The sequence below is a fragment of the Myxocyprinus asiaticus genome, chromosome 33 (assembly GCF_019703515.2).
Source record: "Myxocyprinus asiaticus isolate MX2 ecotype Aquarium Trade chromosome 33, UBuf_Myxa_2, whole genome shotgun sequence".
NCBI classification, from domain to species: Eukaryota; Metazoa; Chordata; class Actinopteri; order Cypriniformes; family Catostomidae; genus Myxocyprinus; species Myxocyprinus asiaticus.
In genome coordinates, this window is record NC_059376.1 from 11,177,800 (window position 1) to 11,205,516 (window position 27,717).

At 38.2% G+C, this 27,717-nt stretch overlaps 1 protein-coding gene across 3 annotated transcripts; it reads left to right on the forward strand.

Annotated features, from left to right (window-relative positions):
• On the forward strand, nt 1-27,584 carry LOC127423962 (kelch-like protein 22). Of its 3 annotated transcripts, none has more exons than XM_051668687.1 (8): nt 1-238; nt 3,075-3,363; nt 7,166-7,331; nt 9,625-9,936; nt 10,788-11,197; nt 20,704-20,896; nt 21,431-21,664; nt 24,984-27,584. In XM_051668687.1, exons 2-8 carry the CDS (start codon nt 3,137-3,139, stop codon nt 25,323-25,325), a joined length of 1,884 nt encoding a protein of 627 aa, XP_051524647.1. In that variant the 5' UTR covers nt 1-238; nt 3,075-3,136; the 3' UTR covers nt 25,326-27,584. The 3 variants fall into 3 exon arrangements, with proteins under 3 accessions (XP_051524647.1, XP_051524645.1, XP_051524646.1); XM_051668685.1 differs by having other exon boundaries at nt 1-169; XM_051668686.1 differs by having other exon boundaries at nt 1-169; nt 3,078-3,363.
• Nucleotides 27,585-27,717: the final 133 nt, after the last annotated feature.

The following is a 27,717-nucleotide window of genomic DNA, read 5'->3' on the forward strand; positions in this document are numbered from 1 at the left end:
TGGGTGCGGCTGCAGTGACGTCACGGGGCAAGTCAGCTGGGCGATCAGAAAACAAACACACTCCTGCATCTTCATCAATATATGATCATTAGCAGAGTGACAGATGTCATCAGCCAGACACAATCTTCTTTAAACCGTTTCCGGTGAAAGATTCGTCCTTACATATTAGGTGTGGTAAAGCGACAAAATTTATTGTTGACATTCTGTGTTTATGCGATGATCACATACTGCAGCTATGGTTAGAAAACAACTTTGTGTGTGTGTGTGCTTGTAATTTGCCATTGTATTTATCCGAACTGTTGCGTTTTTCTGAGCGTCTTTTAGTAGAGAATTAAACAAATGATATTTTTACCTGTTCAACTTCTGCTCAGAGAGACGTGACATTGTCATTTTTAATCATAGTTTTGCCTTGCTAGATCATTTCAAATGGTCCTGCTGTCTGACAACTACATGTTTAGAGTACAAAAACTCCATATAGTCTCTCAATTAGCAAAGCAAAATAGTTTTAGATGTAGTATAGCTTGTCGACTTCCCAAAAGTATTTTTTTGTCAACCACCTATTTTCGCTTTCTCTTTTGAGCCCAAGATGGGCATTTCCCTCTGAAAGCCCCAGAGTTTGTTTTAATTTTATTATATAATTAACATTAATGCTTTGACCTAGTTCTTGTTTGTATGTGGTTGCTCTGACAATCAGGAGTTACTTTGTTTCCTGTAAATACAAGAGGTCTGCTTTCTATTTTCATTGAGGTGTGCTTTTTATATTTACTTTCAGTGGCGATTGACAACTATTGACACTATCATTATACACAGCGTGAGCAAAGCTGTCAGACATGTTCTATATATATATATACAGGTGCATCTCAAATTAGAATGTCATGGAAAAGTTCATTTATTTCAGTAATTCAACTCAAATTGTGAAACTCGTGTATTAAATAAATTCAATGCACACAGACTGAAGTAGTTTAAGTCTTTGGTTCTTTTAATTGTGATGATTTTGGCTCACATTTAACAAAAACCCACCAATTCACTATCTCAAAAAATTAGAATACATCATAAGACCAATAAAAAAAACATTTTTAGTGAACTGTTGGCCTTCTGGAAAGTATGTTCATTTACTGTATATGTACTCAATACTTGGTAGGGGCTCCTTTTGCTTTAATTACTGCCTCAATTCGGCGTGGCATGGAGGTGATCAGTTTGTGGCACTGCTGAGGTGGTATGGAAGCCCAGGTTTCTTTGACAGTGGCCTTCAGCTCATCTGCATTTTTTGGTCTCTTGTTTCTCATTTTCCTCTTGACAATACACCATAGATTCTCTATGGGGTTCAGGTCTGGTGAGTTTGCTGGCCAGTCAAGCACACCAACACCATGGTCATTTAACCAACTTTTGGTGCTTTTGGCAGTGTGGGCAGGTGCCAAATCCTGCTGGAAAATGAAATCAGCATCTTTTAAAAGCTGGTCAGCAGAAGGAAGCATGAAGTGCTCCAAAATTTCTTGCTAAACGGGTGCAGTGACTTTGGTTTTCAAAAAACACAATGGACCAACACCAGCAGATGACATTGCACCCCAAATCATCACAGACTGTGGAAACTTAACACTGGACTTCAAGCAACTTGTGTTATGAGCTTCTCCACCCTTCCTCCAGACTCTAGGACCTTGGTTTCCAAATGAAATACAAAACTTGCTCTCATCTGAAAAGAGGACTTTGGACCATTGGGCAACAGTCCAGTTCTTCTCCTTAGCCTCTGACACCTCTGACATTGTCTGTGGTTCAGGAGTGGCTTAACAAGAGGAATACGACAACTGTAGCCAAATTCCTTGACACGTCTGTGTGTGGTGGCTCTTGATGCCTTGACCCCAGCCTCAGTCCATTCCTTGTGAAGTTCACCCAAATTCTTGAATCGATTTTGCTTGACAATCCTCATAAGGCTGCGGTTCTCTCGGTTGGTTGTGCATCTTTTTCTTCCACACTTTTTCCTTCCACTCAACCTTCTGTTAACATGCTTGGATACAGCACTCTGTGAACAGCCAGCTTCTTTGGCAATGATTGTTTGTGGCTTACCCTCCTTGTGAAGGGTGTCAATGATTGTCTTCTGGACAACTGTCAGATCAGCAGTCTTCCCCATGATTGTGTAGCCTAGTGAACCAAACTGAGAGACCATTTTGAAGGCTCAGGAAACCTTTGCAGGTGTTTTGAGTTGATTAGCTGATTGGCATGTCACCATATTCTAATTTTTTGAGATAGTGAATTGGTGGGTTTTTGTTAAATGTGAGCCAAAATCATCACAATTAAAAGAACCAAAGACTTAAACTACTTCAGTCTGTGTGCATTGAATTTATTTAATACACAAGTTTCACAATTTGAGTTGAATTACTGAAATAAATGAACTTTTCCACGACATTCTAATTTATTGAGATGCACCTGTATATATACATACACACTACCGGTCAAAAGTTTTGAAACACTTACTCATTCGTTAATATAATGGTTTTTTTTTTTTTTTTTTTTTTTTTTTTTTTTATAGATATATATATATTTTTTTTTTACACATTTTAGAATAATAGTAAAGTCATCAAAACTATGGAATAACATAAATGGAACTATGGGAATTATGTTGTGACTAAACAAAATCCAAAATAAATCAAAACTGTGTTATATTTTATTATCTTCAAAGTAGTCACCCTTTGCTTAGAATTTGCAGACATGTACTCTTGACATTTTCTCAACCAACTTCTTGAGGTATCACCCTGGGATGCTTTTTAAACAGTATTGAAGGAGTTCCCATCTATGTTGGTCACTTATTGGCTGCTTTTCTTTATTATTTGGTCCAAGTCATCAATTTCAAAAAAGATATATATATTTTTTTATTATTATAAAATTTTAGTTTTATAATGAAATAAATTAATATGGTGGCACAATTATATTTTTGTCTACAAAACTAATTTCAAACATTTAAGCAAACGCCTTCAGATCAAAAGATTTTTAAGATCATGAGAAACATTTCAGTCAAGTTTTTCAAAACTTTTGACCGGTAGTGTATATAACTCTCTCTTTCTCTCTTTCTCATTTACCAGCAGTGTGGAAGTGCAAACAAAATGTGAGCAGGTTCACTTCCTATTTGCATCTTTGAGTCAAGATGGCTAATGACTTGGTCTCCTGTACAACTGAAGGGCGAGGGGCCGTTTGCTCTGCTCAGCCTTGTCCCAGACAGAAATATTGCAGCAATGGTCATTCACAGGGACTGCTAGAGGGGCTCCTGATGCTGCGACAAGGGGGGATTCTGTTTGATGTGGTTCTTATGGTAGAAGATAAGCCCATCCAAGCTCACCGTATCCTTCTGGCAGCTTCATGTGACTATTTCAGGTATGGAAGACCATCATGATGTTGACTAATTACAAAAGGAGGAAATATGTAATGATTAGTGAAACTGTGATGTATAATTGCTGAGAAGTTTTTTTATGTCACACACTTTATATGTGGGTAGTTGATGCAGAAAATGTCCATGGACATGACTTTAGGGTAAAATTATTACGAATGTGTACGGTAAAAATTTATATCTTTAACCCTTAGATGCATAGGCGTTTTGCCAAACATTATTATCTATCACAAATGAATCTACAAAATGCCCAGATAGTGTAAAATTTTCAAAGCATTTTAAGACAAGTAGAAAATAATAGATTAGAATATATTCTGATATATTTTGGTGTTTGATTTTTCATATATCAAAGAGATGATGCAACAAATGTTAGAACGGTATTCATGATTTTCATGCTGAAATTTTATGAGATGCAACTGTCTGTCAAACACATATTGAGCTACACATAACAGATAAGCTACACATTTGTTACACATATGTATTTTCTCAGGCACGTTTTGAGTCTATATAGATGCACAACTTACAGAATTTCAGTAGTACACTCAAATGACATATGCCAAATCATATTGTTCATGTGATATACTTGCTATAGTTTACTTCCATATTGCTTCGTCTTCAGATAGCAATGTCAAATGAAAACAAGTCAATCACTGAAACAACAGTGCCATCTTGAGTAACAAATATCATGTATAATAAGTATGTGTACACGCATATGAATACTGATGACTCACCACCATTGCACAGAAAACCGACATGATATAGTAGTAATTTGTATGAATGCAGTACTCATTTGTCTTGTAATAAACAAAGAAATAGATATCCTGTGATAGTAAACTTAAATAGAGATGAAATTATCATAAAAATATGATATATAGAAGTGGAAATGTATATTGTGACACTATTACATATCACGTGTCCTTAAAGACCCTTTACACTTTTGGTAATTAAACAATTAGAATTATTATTATTATTATTATTATTTTATTTGTTATTTTTTTGCAATTTTTGCAGTTTTTTTTATTTTTATTGTTAGACGATTCATAAAAGAAAGGTTGAGGAAAACTAAAGAAGTGGTGGCATAACTCCAAAAAATGAACGAGGTAAAGAAGGTGAAATGAGATCCCTTTTGTCAGGTGAGGGGGGAGAGAGAAGGCGAGGACTCAAATGCAGAGAGTAGGATGGGCTTTATTTAACTCAAAATATAAACAAAACAAACAAAAACTACCCCGAAGGGGAAAACTCCAAGGTCCAGGGCTGCACACTGGGCTGGAACAGACAAGACCAGGCATGACAGGAACCGACAAGGAAGACACTTAACAGAGTGAACAATCACAACGAACTGGCACGGGACAGAAATCACAATGAGGTTAAATAAGGAAGGAAATAAGGAGGGTAACGTGAGAAGATAGATGAGGCAAATTAACTAATAACAAGATAAACAAGGGGGTGGGGTTTCACTTAAGACAGAACAGACAGGAGTGCACATGGCAGTGAGAAACCACAAAGCCAAATGCACTCACACAACACTAGTGTCAGGATCCAGCCACAAAAACTATAAACAAGACCAACCAAAGTGGCAGGATCCTGACACTAGATACACAGGACAAACACAGAAAGTCAGGTGACAGGATCCTGACACAACAAAAACTCTACTAGAAAGTCAGGATCCTGACACTACCCCCTCTCCATGGGATGACTTCCAGGCATACCAACCTGAACAAAAGACAAACAAAAACAGTAGAGAGGCAGGTAGTTAAACAAAAACACAAAAGCAGACAGAACAGTCCAGGGCCTGACTGGAGGCACGGGAAGTACCAACCAAGGGAGGGAGGGTAGGTGGGGGAAACCAGGGGGAAGGCTTAAGAAAAGGTGAGCCTGGGAGGAGGGGTGGGGTCCGGCAGCCTGGGAGGAGGATCCAGTTAGAGGGTGGGATCCAGCAGCCAGGGAGGAAGTTTGAGGAATGGGGCAGGGTCCAGTGGCCAGGGAGGAGTCTTGAGGACCGGGATGAGGTCAGGCAGGGAGGCAGAAAGGAACTGGATACTTTCGTTGTCGACTGCAGGGAACAGGACAGACTGGGCTGCGGTGGCAGCTGGCGAAGGGTCAGACTGGGCGCCGGCCACTGACGAAGGGTCAGACTGGGCGCCGGCCACTAACGAAGGGTCAGACTGGGCGCCGGCCACTGACAAAGGGTCGGCAGCGGTGCTGGGGTGAGCATGGAAACATAAGCAGCCCAAACTCACAGGAGGGCGGTAGCCAGGTATGACATGGTAAGATCCACTGGCATAGCGACCTCCTTGACCAGGACTGGGAGAGCTGCTGGAAGGGGAGTGGCCTCTGTGGCAGAGAAAACTGGCAGCAGCAGGGGAATGGAATGCCTTTGTGGCCGGGAGCACTGGCAGCAGCAGTGGAATGGCTTCCATGGCCAGAAGCGCTGGCAGCGGCAGGGGAACGGCTTCCATGGCCAGAAGCACTGGCAGCGGCAGGGGAACGGCCTCCATGGCCGGAAGCGCTGACAGCAGCAGGGGAACGTCCTCTGTGGCTGGGAATGCTGGCAACGACAGGGGAACGGACTCTGTGGCCGGACATATCGACATAACCTGAAAGGCTGCTCAGTAAGGAAGAAGCCACTGCTCCAAAACCACCATAAAAAAGCCAGACTACAGTTTGCAAGTGCACATAGGGACAAAGATCTATTCAAAGATTGAAACAAAAATGTAACTGTTTGACCATAATGACCATCGTTATGTTTGGAGGAGAAAGGGTGAGGCTTGCAAGCTGAAGAACACCATCCCAACCGTGAAGCATGGGGGTGGCAGCATCATGTTATGGGGGTGCTTTGCTGTAGGAGGGACTAGTGTACTTCACAAAGTAGATGGCATCATGAGGAAGGAAAATGGATATGTTGAAGCAACATCTCAAGACATCAGCCAGGAAGTTAAAGCTCGGTCGCAAATGGGTCTTCCAAATGGACAATGACCCCAAGCATACCTCCAGAGTTGTGGCAAAATGGCTTAAGGACAACAAAGTCAAGGTATTGGAGTGGCCATCACAAAGCCCTGACCTCAATCCGATAGAAAACTTGTGGGCAGAACTGAAAAAGTGTGTGCGAGCAAGGAGGCCTACAAACCTGACTCAGTTACACCAGTTCTGTCTGGAGGAATGGGCCAAAATTCTAGCAATTTATTGTGAGAAGCTTGTGGAAGGCTACCCAAAATGTTTGACCCAAGTTAAACAATTTAATGGCAATGCTACCAAATACTAGCAAAGTGTATGTAAACTTCTGACCCACTGGGAATGTGATGAAAGAAATAAAAGCTGAAATAAATAATTATCTCTACTATTATTCTGACATTTTACATTCTTATAATAAAGTAGTGATCCTAACTGACCTAAAACAGGGAATGTTTTCTATGATTAAATGTTAGGAATTGTGAAAAACTTCACAATTTAAATGAGTTTAAATGTATTTGGCTAAGGTGTATGTAAACTTCTGACTTCAAATTTATAAGCTGCAGGCATAATCATAAAATAGTTTTAGATTATTTAGGAGTATGGCATGCCTCACTTGCCAAAAGTACTTCATGTCAGTTATCTATGTGTCATTTTTCACTTTGATTACTGAAAAGCATAATGAAATTCAGTGTTGCATTGTAAAGATTTGAAGATTTCAACTGAATTTAATGTTCACAAATTTTAGTTGTATGGAACACCTTGTGCTCTCATATTACTGTTAATTCTTGTTGTGTTTTATCTGAAACTTTGAAATGATATGGTTCTCTGTGTGTTTAGGGGAATGTTTGCTGGAGGTTTGCGGGAGATGCAGCAAACTGAGATCCCTGTTCATGGGGTCACATACACAGCAATGACTAAACTTCTGGACTTCATCTACACCTCTGAGCTGGAGTTGGACCTGGAAACAGTGCAGGAGGTGTTGTGTGCAGCGACCCTTCTACAGGTCAGTCTGAGAGGATGTAATAGTGATGATCAAAACACTCTACAGTATATACATATGACAGACACCTTTTTAGTCAAATGAATGATGTTGGTTAAATAAATGATTGTGAATCTTAATTAGGGCTGTCAATCGATTACATTTTTTTATCAAATTATTTACATGACAATTAATTAATTGTGTTAATCACAAATAATATCAATATTTGCTGTGAAAGGCCCCTAAATAAAGTTAATTCAATATAAACAAGATGTAATAATTAAAATGATTAAAATTATAATATACTGTAAAGGGTCTGCAATAAGTAAAATAATTGAGATATTCAGATTCAAATATATTACAGTAGCGGATGAGTAAAGCATTGATTAGACAATACAAAAAGAGGCTTGAGAAGTAAATATTGTTTGTTTCATTTCAATATCATTGAGCAACCCTTCAGTAGATAGTAATCCATTTTACGGTTGAATTTGTTGAACACAGGATGCATTCTTGCGTTCTGTCTGTGCTATTTTTAAATAAAACGTTTTAGGACACTGTCAAGTTAAAAGTAGTTGAAACTAGGGATGCCGTGGTTAACTGTTTTTTATGATTATTTGCAATTTTTCTTATACAACAGCACTGATGCAAAGAAAAATGCATTTCATATCACGATTGAATGTATTTCTGGGGGATATGTGGATGCTAAGAGCAGCCCTACAATAAGAAAACAACACAAAAAATTTATAGGAGGTATATAATAAGAGATGCTCCAATCTAGGGCACGACACCGCTTATGTGTGTCCCGAGCTCAGTGATTTGCTTCAATGTAACCGCAGCGCTTCAAAAGTGTGTAAATGTAAGATTATTGTAGGTGCGCAACATGTAGCCTAGTTCACGGCATCCAACACTTTTTTCTTCTGCATCTGTTTATTAAAGCAATCTGTCAGTTGTCAGTCAGACACCCCAATATAAAGAATCGGCAACAGAATCAATACTGTCCACAACACCTTACAAATAAACCTGTGGACTCTGCATAATAACGGGAACACTGCTTACAGCAGGCTATGTAAAGTCAATAATGACTAAAATTGACATTTAATGTGGTTAATATATATATATATATATATATATATATATATATATATATATATATATATATATATATAAGCAATGCTTTAAATAAAGAGGACGATTTAAGATGCAAGTTTTCAAAGTTTACTCGCTGATAGTAACTACACGCAGTGCACCGTACGCTGTCAGCACGCTTAAACATTACAAAAGTTGCACCTTTTTCACTTTAAAATTTTAAACTTACTAGTTTGTTGTTGGACGACTAGTGGAGCATCCTGTCCTATTTGTAGAATGTGTATCTTTCTATGACTTCGGTCTATATAAATTATGTCCGTCTTCCTCAGTCAGTCATTTAAATGCTCACAAACAGACGATTTAAGTCACGTTTTTTGATGGAAATGAGTCTGGTAGATCTGTTATATTTTAGAGTTTGTGTGTTGTACCCCCAGTTTCACGTTCAGTCTGCAACATCTGGCCAAGCGCCACGCGGACACCGTCTGTAACCATTGCTACAGCTCCAGTACCCACACATGCACAAGAGTTTATCACATTTAGCCTTACAAAATCTTATGAATAACTCTTTTATTATATGTATTTATACATTATATATAATATTTTTGGCATGTGTAAATAAAGCATTTCATGGTTTTTAACCATGGATTCTAAATTCATACGATTAAATTAATTTTGACATTTTTAATCACGGTTAATAGTAAAACCGTATAATCGTGGCATCCCTATTTGAAACTATGAAAATCGCGTCTCGAGATCCTTGCATTAATTTTCACACTTTATTCTGTGGCTGCGCTGCTTGTGAGGTTTGTTGAGGCGCACTGACTGCCTCCTGCTGAAGCAGCTTGTAAAAGCACACAGTTACATGTAGGCTACTTCAAGCTTGAATTGCTCCAATAGTAGGAAAATACGTTCTTTTAGTACAGAATTTACTTACAGATCAGGGAGCATGATTAATTGCTTTAATGTTTTTAATACATTATTTTTATATCATTATTCACAAAAAATAAATTGACAGTCCTGATCTTAATTCTTTTCTTTTCTATTTATTGACCCTTTGCTTTGAATATTTGCTTATATGTATAACATTTGTTATAAATAAATGACTTGACATTACATGTTTTTCACAGATTTAGTGCGATTAACCCTAAAATCCAATTTTATGTAATGTAAATTAGGATTTAGATTGAGAAATAGTGATATTCCTTCACCTGTCCCTCATTGTAATAACCAGATCCAAGATGTGATTGGCTTCTGCTGTGACTTCCTGTTCTCCTGGCTGGATGATGAAAACATCCTGGAGGTGGAGAAGCTAGCTGACATCTATGGCCTGAATCAGCTCGGGGAGAAAATTCGCTCCTATCTCCTCAAAAATATCCAGACGTTCTCACGTACACCAGTATATCGGAAACTTCCTGCAGAAAAGGTGCTGAGCATTCTTTCCAGCAATGATCTGGAGGTGAGCTCAGAGAATGAGGTGTTTGAAGCAGCCCTGCATTACCATTACACACCTGAACAAGTGGAGAAGGACCAGGTGTGCTTACAGGTGAGAAACAGATTAGTTTTTACTAAATATATGTTTTAAAGGAACAGTTCACCCAAAATTGTTCCAAAATCATGGATTCACCACCCTCATTTTATTCCAAATCTTTATGACTTTTTTTCTATGGAACACAAATGGAGCAGTTTTGAGGACTTTACTGGTCACTTTTCCATGCAGTACAATAAATGGTGACTGAGGCTTTCTAGCTTCCAAAAGGACACAAAAGCATCATAAAAGTGGTCCATTACACTTGTGTGCTATATTCCAAGTCCTCAGAAGCCAAAAAATATTTTGTGCAAGTCAATATTCACAGATAAGCGACCTCCAGTGACATGTTTACTCTTCAATTCGTGAATGAATCATTCAGACCAGTTTTGTAAACTAGATCAGTGATTCATTAAAATGTTCAGACTACAAAGAACGATTAATTTATGAATCTGACATCACTACTTCTCTCATGAGCTCTCATGAATGACTTCAATGTTTCTATCACAAAGCTATCATATGTCTTCAGAATACTTAGAAAACTAGTGCATGGGTTGCATGGACTGCTTTTATTATACGTTTTTGGTGTTTTTGCTTCCTTTTTGAAACTTTAAAATTCCAATTCCCATTCATTGTAATTGCATGGAAACGAGCGACCAGTAAACTCTTCAAAAATTGTCCTTTTGTGTTTTACAAAAGAGAGAAAGTCATACAGTGTGGAAAGACATGAGGGTGAGTAAATAATTAAACAATTTTTATTTTATTTTTATTTATTTTTGTATTTATTTATTTATAAACTATTCCTTTAATCTTTGGAAATGATTCCAAAATAAATTGATGGTTATAACGTCAACTCCTCATGTGATCAGGATCCATTGCGGATGTTGGAAGCGGTGCGGTTCTGCCTAATGGAGAAGCACATCCTACAGCGTTTGCACAGTCGATTAAAACAGTGCTCGCTGCGGGACTGTGTGGCCGCCGCTCTGCGTTACCACAGTCAGGAGCTATGGCAGCCGGTGATGCAAACCCCACTTACTCAGCCACGCTGCAGCTCCCAATGTATTCTGGGCTTTGGTGGCATGTATTCATCCAGCGCACTTGTGGACAATGAAGAGCGCTTCCAGGTGTTCCAGCCCTCCTGGGGGGAGTGGCGTAGTCTCACTGCAGATCGGGCTCCTCGCATGTCCAACATGGGAATTGGGGTGCTTAATAACTTTGTCTACTTGGTTGGTGGAGACAAGAACACAAGTGGCTTCCGTGCTGAAGCTCGATGCTGGCGGTAAGTCACCCTGAGTATAAATGGGCAATGTTTTATTATTGAGAACTACTTATAATAATTGTAAAAAAATAAATAAATAAATAAATAAAATATTTATTACAGTCAAAGAGATAGAAGACAGTTTAGCTGTGAATACAGTGCTATCCAAAAGTATGCAGATCCTTTACCAATTCTCTCAGTTTACTGAATTACAAATCATACGTTTTTTCTCTTTATTTATTTTAGTGTTATATTTAGTTAGATGTTAATGTTGCAGTTAATTTTAATATACAGTGGGGTCCAAAAGTCAGACTACACAGGCATTCAATTTGGAAATTAAACCTATAGAAATAAGTAAAGTTTTAGAATTGTAAATCCTGCTGGATAACATTTTCAGGTTTTGCACAAACTTTCATTTTGAGTCAATTTGTCAACTCAACTTTTCACTTAAATTGTTTTGTTGATTATATTGTTTGTTATGAAATATATATACAGTATATTGTATATTACATTAGAAAAATGCAAAATAGAAGCATTTTCTTTTGTGTAATCAGACTTTTGAGTGCCTCTTTATATATCATATGTGTCTGTTTATTTATTGTTCTATTAATTTATTCCCTTATTTAATATATTAATATACAGTATGTTACATAAAAATTCAATCAATATGCTGAAATATGCAGTCTGTACATCTAATACGTACAAACCTCAACAATCAGGGTGTTTGTCTCCATTGTAGGACATTCACCTTCTTGTTCTTCTTCCACTCCAATGTTAATGTGGAATTGTATTTGCGATTATTGGACTTGGACAGTATATCCAAATTAGAGGCTAATATAATCCAGTGATCCTATATAATCCAATGAGTGGTTATTAGGTTATTGGATTTGTTGTAAATCCATATCAGTGACCAAAATAATCCAATAATCACTCAGAGTTTGAAATTAATTCAAACGTTTTTACTGAAGGTTTAACATTTTCCACAATGCCAATATACAAAGATGGAGAAAAAAACCAACAGGAAAATGGGTGTGAATACAGTTAATGTGAGAGGTGATTTAACTAAGTTATAGGCACACACAGCAATTATAGACATATGTGTGACTGATTTGTTGTTACGCATGATAGGCTAATGGATAGAGATCTTTTAGGAACTTCCCAAAACTGGACCTCTTCTGGTTACTTTTGATTTATGACCATTCAATTGGAGACATTTGGGAGACATTAGTGCAAAAACGTGGGTCTTTTCTCTACTAAGACTTAGGTCAAGAAAAGGTGGAGGTTTAGGAAAGATTAATAACATGCCGTGAGATTTAGCCTTATAAAAGTAAAAACAAAATGTGGAAAAAACTCCCTTTCACTTAAAATACACAGAATAATAATGAATATAGTGTAGGTAGTGGAAGTATTTGTGATCTGAATTGGCAATCATTGTTACTGCAGTCCTCGTCAGACCTTCAGTCACCACCCAGATTATACACAGACACTGGTTGCTTTTTATGAACCATTTCCAACATTTTAAATGCAGAACATACTCATCTGTGGAAAATAATTTCACTTTCTTTGAACAAAAGGATTACAACACAGAATGAATCACAATTTCTCATTACTTAATACAGTGTTCTAACTTTCATTTCCATATTTGTCTGGCTAAAAGATGAAATTTCTGCCTAGTTTTGGCTTATTTGCTGAAAAAATTTTGTTTTTTAATTATTTGATTTTTTTGTGCATCATCATGTTTTACAACAAAATGCCCAGTCCCTGCTGATGAGAAGCAGCCCACAGTATGGCACTACCATGACCACAATAAAAGTTGTGGGCAATACAAATTTATTATTTATTTTTTGGTAGTTATCTAGGTGGTTTTGTCATCTTCCTGATAATTGTACCAACAGTGCACAACTTTATCTCTAAAGTCCAAAGAAAGCTCTTTAGTCTTTTTTCCATAAGCTTTACTAAGCCATTTTTAAAGTAGTCATGTCCTGGTTAGGGTAACTGTAGTATCTTCAAACACAAAAAAAAGATTTTTAGAAGAATATCTCAGCTATGTTTGTCTATACTGTACAATGCAATTGAATGGTGACCAAAACTTTGAAAAAAGTAATCCATATGACTCCAGTGGTTTAATCCATGTCTTCAGAAGTGATCTAGTCAGCTTTGTGTGAGAAAAGACTGAAAATGTAGCTCCTTTTTCACTGTAAAGTCGTATAGATTACTTTTATGCTGCCTTTATGTGCTTTTTGGAATTTCAACATTTTGGTCACCATTCACATGCATGGACCTGCAGAGCTGAAATATTCTTCCAAAAAACGTATTTTGTGTTCCTCAGAAGATAGAAAGTCAAACATATCTGGGATGACATAAGGGTGAATGAATGATGACAGAATTTTCATTTTTGTGAGAACTATTCCTTTAAGCAAATAAGTTAACTGGATAAGGATTTAAGTACTTTTGCAATAGTGTACTTTTTTATACTGTATAGGGCTGCAAAATTAATCGAAATCACGATATGACCTTGTGAGATTATTAAACCACAAAGGGCTCGTGCCGCTTGCTTCAAAGTTTATGCTCGCTGTTCTGTCCTGGCTATCTGTATAGTGTTAGTGTATTATTACTGTGTTTTCAGAGCGGTTCTGTAGTTCACATCTCATGCTCAGAGTAACAGATGTGCTCCGAGTTCAGATTCGTTTGTTTAAATCTGAGCGCATTATATTATAAGACAGAGATGCTCCTTACATTGATCTACCGTTGATCGATCTCGATAACAGGCCAAAAGGGAAAGTTGACAGAGTGAGAAAAGACAAAATAATGAAAATCTTAAGGATTGACTTTTTATTTCCTCGCTTTTGCAGGTGTGCACTGTTTGACTGACAGGCTGCTTATGTGTGTGCACTTTAAGGATTTTAGGCTTTAAGCCGGCGCCACACTAACAGATTTTTCCAGTGATTTTCAGGTGTGAGCTTTATTAACATAATCGCCGGCCAGGCAGAGGGAGACAAAGTGCGCATTTTCACAAAGAGGTCATTAATCACTTGACATTGGGACTCCCTGCTGAGTTAATGGTTCCAGCAATGGAATAGCATCAAAACTGTTAGAAACAATTGTTCTGTCGCCAAGACAGGGTCTTGTATTCTTGTCAAGTGACCAATGAGCTTCTTCTGAAGAACTTTTAGATGTCAAATTGATCTGAACATTTTCATTGCACTAAGCTGCATATCATCACAAATGATGATTGTAATCCATGCGCATGTGCTCCGAGAGCACTCGAGGTGCAGATACGTGCCTAAACGGTCAAATGTTTTATAATCATACAGGGAAGACAAGTAGTTTTATGTCTCATTTAATTTCATTTAATTCTTGTTTACTTGAATACTTGATACTGCTGTTAAAAACTGCTGTTTAAAAAGCACAGATTTCTTAATTAACATTTTTTGTTCTAATGTTTTTAATTTGTTTTTATTAATTGCTTTTCATTTGTTTCTTTGTTCTTATTTTAATTCTGACTTGTCTTGAATAATTATATTAGTTCTTGAAACAGTACTTACATAATTAACAAGTTAGTATTAGTATTTGTTGTGGTATTGAAATTGGTATCTAGAAAAAAGGGTTTTAGGTTTTTTCAAAGGGTTTTGAAAAAAGATGGCACCGAGTATGGCAGCCATGTTGCGAGCTCCGACCCAACGCTGTAGTTTTTTGGGTTTTTTTGTCATCTGTCTTATTGCCTGTGACAGACAAACACTTTTGGATATTGGTTCATATGTCGCTCATCGCAAACCAGACTTTGAGTTCGTCAACGCCGACGCTGCGTTTACAAACACGGCATCGGAGCCCTTTGTCTGGAACACCCAACCATGACCATGAAAGTGGAAAAGGGGAAGGAGAGCTGGTGTCCTTCTCAGACTGAGACACCGCATTAGCCGTCCCCTACTCCCCAGCAATTTACTGGTGAATGTTCAGTCACTGGACAACAAACTTTGCGAGCTAAGGGCGCGAATCTTCCAACGAGAGACGCGGGACTGCTGAATTATCTGCCTCACAGAGACCTGGATGTCAGCGGAGGTTCCAGACAGATATCAAGCCCACGGGGTTCTCCGTGCACCGCACAGACATAGCTAAAGACCTTTCAGGGAAAAGCAGCAGAAGAGGAGGTGTATGTTTCATGATCAACAACACTTGGTGCGACCAAAGGAATGTGCACTCTATCAAGTCCTTTTGCTCTCCTGATCTGGAATACCTCACAGCTACTGTGTCGACCATTCTGGCTACCGAGGGAATTCATGTCTGTTATTATTACAGCTGTGTACATTCCCCCACAAGCCAACACAGACCAGACACTCAAGGAACTGTACGGGAACATAAGCATACAGGAAACGCTAAGGCCGTGTTTATTGTTGCAGGGGATTTCAACAAAGCCAATTTAAGGACAATAACACTTTCAGATACTTCAGCATATTACATGCAACATGTGAGGAGAGTGGGTTTTGGACCACTGTTACTCTCCCTTCCGGAATGGTTACAGATCCTTCCCCTGCCCACTATTCGGCAAATCGGACCACTCTTCCACCCGCTTACAGGCAGAAGCTGAAACAGGAAGCACCTGCCTTCAGAACGATCCAGTACTGGTCGGACCAGTCGAATTCTATTCTACAGGACTGTTTTGATCACGTGGTCTACACAGATTCTGTAATGTGTTTCATCAGGAAATGCATAGAAGACGTGGTGCCAACCAAAACAATATGGATCTACCCCAACAGAAAACCATGGATTAACGTCGATGTCCGTGCAGCACTAAATGCGCGGACCTCTGCTTTTTTATTCCGGGAACGAGGAGGAGCAAAATCAAGCCAGTTATTCCCTCCGTAAAACCATCAGAGCAGCAAAACGTCAGTACAGGGACAAAGTGGAGTTACAGTTTAACACCAGCAACATTAGAAGCTTGTGGCAGGGAATCAATAACATCACAGAGATCAAAAAGAATAGACACTCCAAAAAAAATACTGCTTCCTCTCTTCCGGATGAGCTTAACACCTTCTATGCTGAGAGAGCTCCCACGGCCAACACAACAGAGGTTAGTTCACTTACTGTCTCTGTAGCAGATGTAACCCAATCTCTCAAATGGGTGAACATTCGCAAGGCCGTGGGTATAGACGGCATCCCGGGTTGCGTCCTCTTCATGGACATTTTCAACCTCTCCCTCTCCCTGTCTACAGTTCCCACATGCTTCAAAACTTCCACCATTGTGCCTGTACCGAAGCAAACTAAAATCACCTGCTTAAATGACTGCCATCCTGTTGCTCTGACTCCAATAATCAGCAAATGCTTTGAGAGACTAATCAGAGATCACATTTGCTCTTTGCTGCCTGCCTCTCTGGATCCACTACAGTTTGCTTACCGTGGCAACCGTTCCACTTATGATGCCATCGCTTTCACTCTACACACTGATCTCTCCCACATGGACAAAAGGACCACATATGTGAGAATGCTGTTTGTAGACTACAGTTCAGCATTCAACACCATAGTGCCCTCCAAGCTTGACGTTAAGCACTGGGCTCTGGGCTTGAACATCTTGCTGTGCAGCTGGATTCTGGACTTCCTGTCAGGCAGACACCAGGTGGTCAGAACGGGCAGCAACATCTCTAGCCCACTGACCCTCAACACTGGATCTCCGCAGGGCTGCATTCTCAACCCAATCCTGTACTCTCTCTCTACACCTACAACTGCATGGCCACACACAGCTCCAGTGTCATCATCAAGTTTGCAGATGACACAACAGTGGTAGGCCTGATCACAGATGACGACGAGACGGCCTACAGAGAATAGGTGCATTCCCTAACACACTTGTGCCAGGAGAACAACATCTCTCTCAGTGTCAACAAGACCAAGGAGCTTGTGGTGGACTTCAGGAGACTGGACAAAGAACACAGCCCCATCACTTTCAACGGAGCACCGGTGCAGAGGGTCAACAGCTTCAGATTCCTTGGAGTTCACATCTCTGATGACTTCACATGGTCCGTCCACACAGAGGCCGAAGTGAAGAAGGTGCACCAGCGGCTCTTCTTCCTGAGACAACTGAGGAAGTTTGGGATGAGTCACAACATCCTCAGATTTTTCTACATGTGCACTGTGGAGAGCATTCTGACTGGCTGCATCACCATCTGGTACGGGAACAGTACTGCTCTCAACCGCAAAGCGTGGCAGAGGATGGTACGAACATCCCAGCACATCATTGGAGGTGAGCTTCTCTCCCTCCAGGACACCTATACCAGGCGATGTGTAAGGAAAGCACGGAGGTTCCTCAGACACTCCAGCCATCCAAGCCATTGACTGCTCTCACTGCTACCATCTGGCAGACGTACCGCAGCATCAGAGCCCGCACCAGCAGGCTTAGGGGTAGCTTTTTCCCTCAGGCCGTCAGACTCCTGAACTACTAACAACTCCATACCCTAGGTCATTAACACTAATTTCATTGGATTTCACTGGATTCAATATGTATATACAGTATATATCACATCTGTCAGTATTAATATCTACCCCTTTATGCACATCTGAGAATGAATCGCAACACAATAGTATATGCCACACATCACTGCACGTTATGTAAACTATGTATACTGTGCTTCTGTACTGTGCTAAATTCAATTCAGTGCAATTGCCTCTAACTGTTCAGTTTGTATACTGTGTAATGTGTATTGTGTAACATGTAAACTGTGTAGACATCTGTGTATTATTATTCTGTATATTGTTATATTGTTATTCTGTATATTGCTAATTGTCATTCTGTATATTGGTATTCTGTACACTGTTATATTGTTATTCTGAACATTGTTATTCTGTACATTGTCACATTGTTATGCTGTACATTGTTATTCTGTTGAGTGTACTTATAATTATTGTATTTACACGCATAGCTGCAAAGCTTTTCACACATCATTTTTCTTGTGTAATGGCATAGTGACAATAAAAGAATCATCAAATGTCACTGGCAACTACTGAAATGTTGGTATCATGACAACACTGCTTACGTATATATTGTGCATGGGTAGATCTTGCTATAATAACATTATGAAAAAGTTGATCTTATTCTATAGAAGTGTCAGCACCCGCTTTATACGCTCCAGATTCACTTTAATTTCTCTTTTGCATAATTCACTGATTCACTGCATAATAGTCCCTGATTTAGTAGACATGAATTAATACAAATGTGTTGAATCATATTAATGAAGATCGCATGCATATTCAGTCCTATAGTGAACAATGAGAAATTAAAATAAAATGAGTCACATGCTCTCTTGAATTTGTATACTGTTATTTACATTTAAATGCAATTTTACAATTTAAATGCAATTATGCAATTTAAATGCATATCTAAATTGAGTTTTAATAAAGTCATATCTCATTATCACAATGAAAGTAAAAACTTTTCATCTTTTGTCAGTTCCATTTAAACTCCTGATGATTCTATGTAGATCTTATATAGTGATTATTAAAGTTCATCTGAAAAGCTACAAATGAGTATGCATGCCAGTCGTTTCATGTAAAGGTGTAGTTTTGAGATTAAAGAAATTATGAGGATAATTTATTTTATTTTATTTCTGTACTTCTATTAAAGCCATACATTCAGAGCAACACAAATTCAGTCAAAAATGTCCTAGTTTTGTAAAGCTACTTTTGTAAACAGACATTGCTGCATTTTGTTGCAAACACTGTTTATGAACTGAACCAGTTAAGTCAGTTTGGTTGAGACAGAGCAGCATTTGGATAAGGTCTTGTTTTGAAAAGAGAGACACGTATACTGTTAACAGTTTATATCCAATTAATTTAACACTGGTTCGGTTGCTAGGATTTGTTTTTCATTTGAAGAAGCCAAGAAAAGCATTACATTTATTTACAAATCAAATTAAAACTATTAGCTGAAACGGGGGAAAAAATCAGTACAGCTGGTCCAAACTCTGAGTTTTTAAACAATTGAAAATGGTATTTGAAATAAAAATCACTTTTAATATTGAAAGCTATTGAAAATATGTTCAATATTTTAGAGCTTCATACAAACTGAGCAGAATACTGTATATACAGTATGTATAAACACTGGCGGCCAAAAGTTTGGAATAATGTGCAGATTTTGCTGTCTCGGAAGGAAATTGATACTTTAATTCGCTAAAGTGGCATTCAACTGATCACAAAGTATAGTCAGGACATTACTGATGTAAAAAACAGCACCATCACTATTTGAAAAAAGTCATTTTTGATCAAATCTAGAGAGGCCCCATTTCCAGCAGCCATCACTCCAACACCTTATCCTTGAGTAATCATGCTAAATTGCTAATTTGGTACTAGAAAATCACTTGCCATTATATCAAGCACAGCTGAAAACTGTTTGGTTCGTTAAATGAAGCTCAACATTGTCTTTGTGTTTGTTTTTGAGTTGCCACAGTATACAATAGACTGGCATGTCTTAAGGACAATATTAGGTCAAAAATGGCAAAAAAGAAACAGCTTTCTCTAGAAACTCATCAGACAATAATTGTTTTGAGCAGTGAAGGCTATACAATGCTTGAAATTGCCAAAAAACTGAAGATTTCATACAAAGGTGTACACTACAGTCTTCAAAGACAAAGGACAACTGGCTCTAACAAGGACAGAAAGAGATGTGGAAGGCCAGATGTACAACTAAACAAGAGGATAAGTACATCAGAGTCTCTAGTTTGAGAAATAGACACCTCACATGTCCTCAGCTGACAGCTTCATTGAATTCTACCCACTCAACACCAGTTTCATGTACAACAGTAAAGAGAAGACTCAGGGGTGCAGGCCTTATGGGAAGAATTGCAAAGAAAAAGCCACTTTTGAAACAGAAAAACAAAAAGAAAAGGTTAGAGTGGGCAAAGACACACAGACATTGGACAACAGATAATTGGGAAAGAGTGTAATGGATCTTAACCCCATTGAGCTTTTGTGGGATCAGCTAGACTGTAAGGTGTGTGAGAAGTGCCCGACAAGACAGCCATATCTATGGCAAGTGCTACAGGAATCTGGACAAACTGACAGCTAGAGTGCCAAGGATCTGCAAAGCTGTCATTGCTGCACATGGAGGATTTTTTGATGAGAACTGTTTGAAGTAGTTTGTGGAGTTTAAATTTTTTTCAAATTGTAATAGTAATTTTTCACGTTATTAATGTCCTGACTATACATTGTGATCAGATGAATGCCACTTTGGTAAATAAATGTACCAATTTCTTTCCATAAGAGCAAAATCTGTACATTATTCCAAACTTCTGGCCACCAGTGTGTGTGTGTGTGTGTATATATATATATATATATATATATATATATAAAACAATTGCTATATTTTTCAAAAGAACATAAATTCAAATAGAGAATCAAACAACAAATGTCATTTTTGTCATTTATTTGGTGGCAGAAGTTTCGGTGCATCCGTTAATATTTTCATTCAACAGTGTTTGCCATAACAGAAATCAGTACAGGCTGTTCTGTCATTCATTAAAGTTTCTTCTTGTTTCTTCTCACAGGTACGATCCTAGGCACAACAGCTGGTGTACGATTGAACCGTTACAACAACAGCATGCGGATCATTGTGTCTGTGTGGTTGATAAATATATCTACGCCATCGGAGGACGCGATTACACTAATGAATTGGACTGTGTTGAGCGTTACAATCCTCAAACCAACACCTGGGAATATGTGGCACCGCTGAAACGAGAGGTGACCGATTTAATCTGAGCTACAGAAGACTTTTGAATTGAATTGCAATTGAAATCCATTATAGCTGATATTTAACTACATTGGTTATCTCTAGTTATTTATACTTGCTATTCACTATTCATTATTACTATTGCTCATACTTAAGGATTTTTCCAAATCAAAATGTAATCATACCTCAGACATGAATTATACCTCAAATTGTGTAGCTTGTTTAGGAGAGGTGTGCTATTACTTTCCTAAGCGATCAGACTTGTTTCTTCCTTGGGTGGCGATAAAACGGTGAAAAAAAAATCCCAAAGACTTGCATTGAAACAGAGACCCAAATTGAGCCATATCTAGTGTCCTGAATATCACCCTAAACTCTGTGTAACAATGCACCAAAACACACAGTTCAGTATGTTCAGTATCATCAAATTAGTGAGATCAGTTTGTGTATTTTAATATTAGAATTGAGTTTTCTACTTATCCATGGTGTATGTTAAAGCTGCAGTGATATATTGTTTAAGACTTTTTACAAGCTACTTCTGTCTGCAGGTATATGCCCACGCTGGAGCAGTGATTGATGGCAAGATCTACATTGCGTGTGGTCGCCGGGGAATGGCCTATCTGAAGGAGACCTACTGTTATGATCCCACTGGCAATTACTGGAGCATATGTGCTGAGGGCCCGGTGGAGCGCGCCTGGCATGGAATGGCAGCACTGAATGGCCGGGCTTATGTCATTGGAGGAAGCAACGATGGTTGCGGTTACCGACGAGACGTCCTCAAGGTACTGAGCTCCCCATCAGGGTAGAAACAACTGCTCTGATGTACAGTTCGCAACTGTTATACATAGCATGTAAAATTTTTAAATTAAACAACACAAAAAAATTGGAAAGCAAGAGTGTAATGTAAAAACTGGCTAAATGCAATAGTACTACAAAAAAAATGCCTTCATAGTTACTTAGTTTGGATATTTAGTTACTGCAATTTTACATTCCATTTTCGCTGAATATGAATATCATATGTAGACCTGGAGGAGCTGAACACACAGTGCAAGTGGAAACGTGGGTCAGGATCAATCTGTAGGGGAAGCGGGGTAAAGAGGGGAGAGTCTCTGGTCCGTGCCAACAGTATATGGTGGTAATGTACTACCTTAGATTGCAATCCGCCGTTAAAAAGATGACGACATATGTGGATATACATTTTTAGGAAAACTACTTTGCATATTTATTAGGGGTTGCTAGTTACAAATCAAAAAGAGAAATAGAAATTGCACACAGCAGTTACACTCGGGTCTCAGGAGAATATACTGTATATTTAAGCAATATCACACGAGCAAGAGTGCGATATGGCCCTACATCAGCACTGCTGTGATTCAGCCGCAGGTCGAGTGCCATAGGTAATCACAGCAGTGCTGATTTAGGGCCATATAGCACGATTGCGAGTTCAATGAACAAGTACATTTTTAAAAATTAGGAAAAACTGAGTACGGTCATAAAAAACGCATTTGTGCATGGAACAACTTTCTTACACGACGGATCAGAATCTGCCGTTGCTGGTTCAAAACAAATGATGCTTCCGTTAGTAAATAAAAAATGTCACCTCAGAAATAGTATCATGGCTTGTGCTGTTTCTAACAAGTTATTGGAAAAACAAGGATGTATGTATGTGTGTGTGTGTGTGTGTGAGTGAGAGAGAGAGAGAGAGAGAGAGAGAGAGACGGAGCGTGTGCGATCACCTGTTGCCACACCCAAGCAGAGATGCTGTCTGCTTTCTGAAGATCAGTTTCTCAATGGAAAATTAGCCGTCCAAGTGGGGGTATTCCTCTCTATTTCGCGGTAGCCGGTGCGCAAGAGTCATTCACTATAGAAACCGCAATGTCCTCCGCCATTTTAAAAAGCACGTCCTCTCCAATGTGGAAACTCCGGTAAGAGGTAAGTGCCTTGAGTTCTGTAATTAATCAGTCTGTTGCGTCTCTCAGCTGTGATGAGCCGTAATGCTGAAGTTGTTCATTTAAAGCTGTTTAAAGCTATTTCCTAGCTTTAGTAGTGTAGTAGTAATATGAGCGATCACGGAGCGCTGTTGTATGTAAACACTGATGCGGATTCACTTCACATCACCTAACTGGCTCATATTACACACAAAAATTATCTTTTGCCACCACCTGCTGGCTAACATATGTAATGTAAGAGACACACATACAGTAGCTCTTAACACATATGCACTGCTCTTACACTTTAGTTTAGAATGGCACGAACACAAGCGGAGTGATACACGCAGTGAAACGTCCGAGTGCTGATGGTGTGAGACCATTAGTGCTCATGGAAAGTCTCTTGTCCAATCAGATTCGAGGACCGGAACTAACTGTTGTATATTAGAAGATAGTATACAGTATATACTATTGGGATTGGGTGGTAGGTGCATGTTGCAGCCCCCTTCGGCATATCGCGGCACCGTTTTGCGCCCCATTCGGCCCCGTTTCGTGGCCGGGCCACCGGGAAAAGTTCTTCCTATACAGTATGCACTTACAAAATATATTATGCACTCAGCCAGGTAGTGTATGAATTTTAAAAGTGTAGTGTCGTCCCAAATGGAACACTTAATTTTTTTTACTACATGGAAGCATTCGCCGTTTACCAGTTTAAAGGTTTGTTTTTTAATAAGACTTTAAAACAAATGTACGCTAACAAAATATTAAATATATTAAGAACCACTAATGAAGCTTAGTGTCAAACTGAAGACAAATTGATAACCCATAGGTGCAATTAAAATTAATGTGACATTTTTAGTTATTGATCAATTGTCATTATTTCATATAATTATTATTATTCCTTATTTTATTTGTTTATTTAATTTTTTGGCATTACATTTTATACTTTACAGTATATTATGGTATTTTAATATTGCATAAAGAATTACATTTATAAACTCCTTCCCTGCCTTTTCATTTAGTTGGATGATTATATTAATAGATAATTTTTCACTTGTTGCTGCTTGAACTTTAATGAGGTGAACACGCACTCTCTCATGAGGGCAAGAGATGAAAGGGAAGTGGAGAAAGAGCACGTTCTGGACTCTACAGGTGCTACTATTGTTAATGCCGTTTAATCGGGAGGTATTTAATAAAGGTGATTGAATTACACCACATCTTGTAACTTGTGTTATTACTGAGATGACAATGTCCGGCGGAGACTGAGAAGCTGCCGCCGTGAATGATAATAAGGACCATTACACAGCTCGTGCGGTTTTCCCTTTGCCTTGTCGCATGTGAAACTCCACATTAAGAGTACAGTACACAAACTTTTCAGATTCGCCATGCCTCTCCTACTGCATCGTTCTTAACAGCTGAATCAAGTTTGTTTAATTTTCAGTGTAAACATACTATGCGCACTGCTTAGACTACAAAATGACGTAGAATAGTGTAGAAGTGCGTGGTTTGGGGTGCACCTAAAGACTATTTATCCCAAGACAGACCCCTGTTATTAAAGTGAATGGGAGAAATTGGCCCAACGGCCAATGGATGTAGAAAAGGAAGTCCCGCCTTTCGGGTAAAAGAGACAATCACCTTTTAGATACAGACATCGCTTGTCAGTCAACTTGAGAATGCGCGTGCACATTAGCTGTACCAGCATGAATAATAGATCTTTATAAGCATGATCTGAGCTAAAGAAGCACAATTTAAGATACCATTGTTAACTGATTTTACAGCTGATTTTAAATGTTCTTAGGTCGTAATCTTGACCAACCATTTTTTTTTTTTAAGATCTCCCCATTCAAGTAGATAGTAGCTGTACTTTTATGCCGCTTGTTTACATAAAAAGTAGCTGCCCGGGACCGTTCCAAAGATGGCCGCCGAGTGGACGGACTTGCCTTAAAATGGACTTTGGCCAAGTCTCCCGTGCACTTCACATAAGCATGCTTTTTGTGTAGTGTACGGAGTTGCTGCCAATGAAAAGCATTCCAAATTATTCACATATCAGGTTCTATTTTGGTTAGGATGTTGCCTTAGAAGGCAGCTGCCTATGTAGACAGTGGACAGCAAGGCAGCTCACTAGGCAGAGCTAGTGATTGAGCACAAAGATGAAGTTCTTTTTTTTTCTATATAGGTGGCATGCTACAACCCAACAGCAGATGTGTGGTCTGTGGTGAGCCCATTGCCTGCTGGACATGGAGAGCCAGGGATGGCCATTCTCGATGGATGCATATACGTCCTGGGTGGAAGGTCACATGATAAGGGCAGTCGCATGAAGTACGTACACATTTATAATGCAGAGGAGGACCATTGGGAGAGCGGAACAGCCCTCGAGGACCGCGTATCCGGGCTTTCAGCTTGCGTGGTTCTTCTGCCTCAGGCAACCGTGGCCCATGCACGCAGCTGGGAACAGAGAGCTAAAGCATCATGGGAGGAGGTAGACTGGGACGACTCTGACAACTCCAGCGAGGACTAATGGTGTTTGTGCTATGCAAATAGCGCGTACAATTGCAAAGTGAGGGAATGATATATACTTTATTAAATTCAAGAATCCTAAGAAATTCCATAATCAAGTTTTAATTTAAAAAAAAAAATACAAATTTATGAACAGTTATGGGTAATTAATATATTAATTTTTAAATCTAAAAGACTGTTGGCCTGTTTATAAACAGCTACAAAGAATGTTGGAAGTGTTCAGGTTCTTAAAGGAATAGTTCACCCAAAAAAATAACAATTCTGTCATATTTACTCAACGTCATGTAGCTCCAAACCCATATGAAGTTGTATGAAAAATATTCACACTGCTTTTTACCATATAATGAATGTGAATAGTGACTCCAAAATGTCAAGAACCAAAACGGAAAAAAATAACACCATAAAAACACAGTATAAGTAGTTGATACAAATCACACTGTATTTGATACTGTATTTAAAAAGTCATACGGGCTTTGAGTGATATGAGGGTGAGTAAATAATGAATGAACTTTCATTTCTGGGTGAACAATCCCTTTTAAGATTATTTAAAGGTATAGTCCGGGTTCAATACAAGTTAAGCTCAATCGACAGCTTTTGTGGCATAATGTTGATTACCACAAATTTAATTAAAATTAAAATCGAGGTTACAGTGATGCACTTACAATGGAAGTGAATGTGGCCAATTGTTGGAGGGTTTAAATTCAGAAATGTGAAGTTTACAATTTTATAAAAGCACTTACATTCATTTTTCTGTTAAAACTCATGTATTAAGCTGTAAAGTTGTGTAAATAGTCATTTTTACAGTCATTTTAGGGTTTGTAGACATAACATTGTCATTGCAACGAAGTTGTAAAATTGACTATAACCTCACACAGAAAAGGTTAGTAAGAGATTTTATCACACTCAAATAATGTTAACATGCATATCCTTTATGTCTTGTGGCTATACTTATTAAACAGTATTTTAATGTTAAAAAATTGGCCCCCCATTCACTCCCATTGTAAGTGCCTCACTGTAACTTCAATTTTAGCTTTTTTAAGAAAAGGAGGAACAAGTCAAAAAAAAAATTTGTGGTAATAAATATTATGCCACAAATGCTGTCGATTGAGCTTAACTTGTATTGAACCCAAAGTATTCCTTTAACTCCAAATCACACTCCCTCGTATTGGGGGTTATTTTACTGACTGGTTGAATCTTACAAAGAAATATGCGGGTTCGGGTCATTTCACCCCAAAATCAAAAGTAAAGAATAAGAAATCGAATTTCCTGTTATTTTGGTTTTGGTTTTGGGCTGAAATACGACCTGGAGATTTCTGGATAGTTTTTGTGAGATTCACTCTGACTGTTTTAGCTTTTTGTGCCATTGTAGTCATGTTGACACTCTTATTTCTGTTCTGTTCTGAACTTGAATGATCAAGTGCAACTATAGGAAACTGTTGTTGATGCTAACACTGTACATGCACTTTAAGAATAGAGGTGATCTTGTTTTGTTTAAAATGATGGTGCCTTTACTGATATTTTTGGTAAGTCCAATGCCTTTTTATTAATAGATTTGAATTAAGTGCAATAACAGGATTTTCAAAGAAATAATTACAGTTTTGGAAGTGGTCAACAGGATAATCTAGTGAATGCTGAAATGCTAGTGTGTTGGCTGCTGGGTGACTCCAAAGAGAAATGGTGGATTCCGCACAAATGGAAAGTTATTGATTTTAACAGTGTGAACTGTTATTCAAGATTCCCCCATTTTGAAATGTTTTAAAAAAGCAATTATGTTTCGTGAAAAATTCCTTTAAGTAAAATATTATGAAATGTACTTTAAGTACTGCTTCTCACAATTAGCTTTTTGTTGTATCTGTTTTCTAAATGGAATATATCGTACTTATTGTCACTTTAAACTTTAGGCTCTAAATTTCTGATTTCTTTGTTGAATGTCATGATCAGGATCATCAGCATAATAAATCTTTATTAAAAATCTTTAAATCTTTGAAATATTTAATATTTTAATAATTCACTGAATATTTTTATTTTTGTGCAAAATATTCATGATGTTTCATATTAAATACAAATATACTTTCACTTATACCTTAATGGTACAATACTTATTTTCTGACTGTAATTGCTAACACCAATTCATCTAATTTTATGTAATATTTTGAAGAAAAAAAACTACAACTTTAGTGTTATTACTACATTGTTATCCGTTTGCAATGTAAAAGGTCATTAATGAGCATTTAAAGAGGCAATAAAGAGGAGTCAGTTGTATTGCAGCTGATTGGAGTACTTTAAAGGTTACACAGCTTGACTCGATCATACAGAATCAGAATCAGAATTAGCTTTATTGCCAGGTATGCTTACACATACAAGGAATTTGTCTTGGTGACAGGAGCTTCCAG

Excerpts from the sequence above, each read along its gene's own strand:
- LOC127423962 (XM_051668687.1), top strand. The coding sequence starts at position 3,137 with ATGGCTAATGACTTGGTCTCCTGTACAACTGAAGGGCGAGGGGCCGTT. Across the intron at positions 11,198-20,703 it reads GCTGAAGCTCGATGCTGGCG|GTACGATCCTAGGCACAACA; the intron begins GTAAGTCACCCT and ends TTCTTCTCACAG. Across the intron at positions 21,665-24,983 it reads ACCGACGAGACGTCCTCAAG|GTGGCATGCTACAACCCAAC; the intron begins GTACTGAGCTCC and ends TTTTCTATATAG.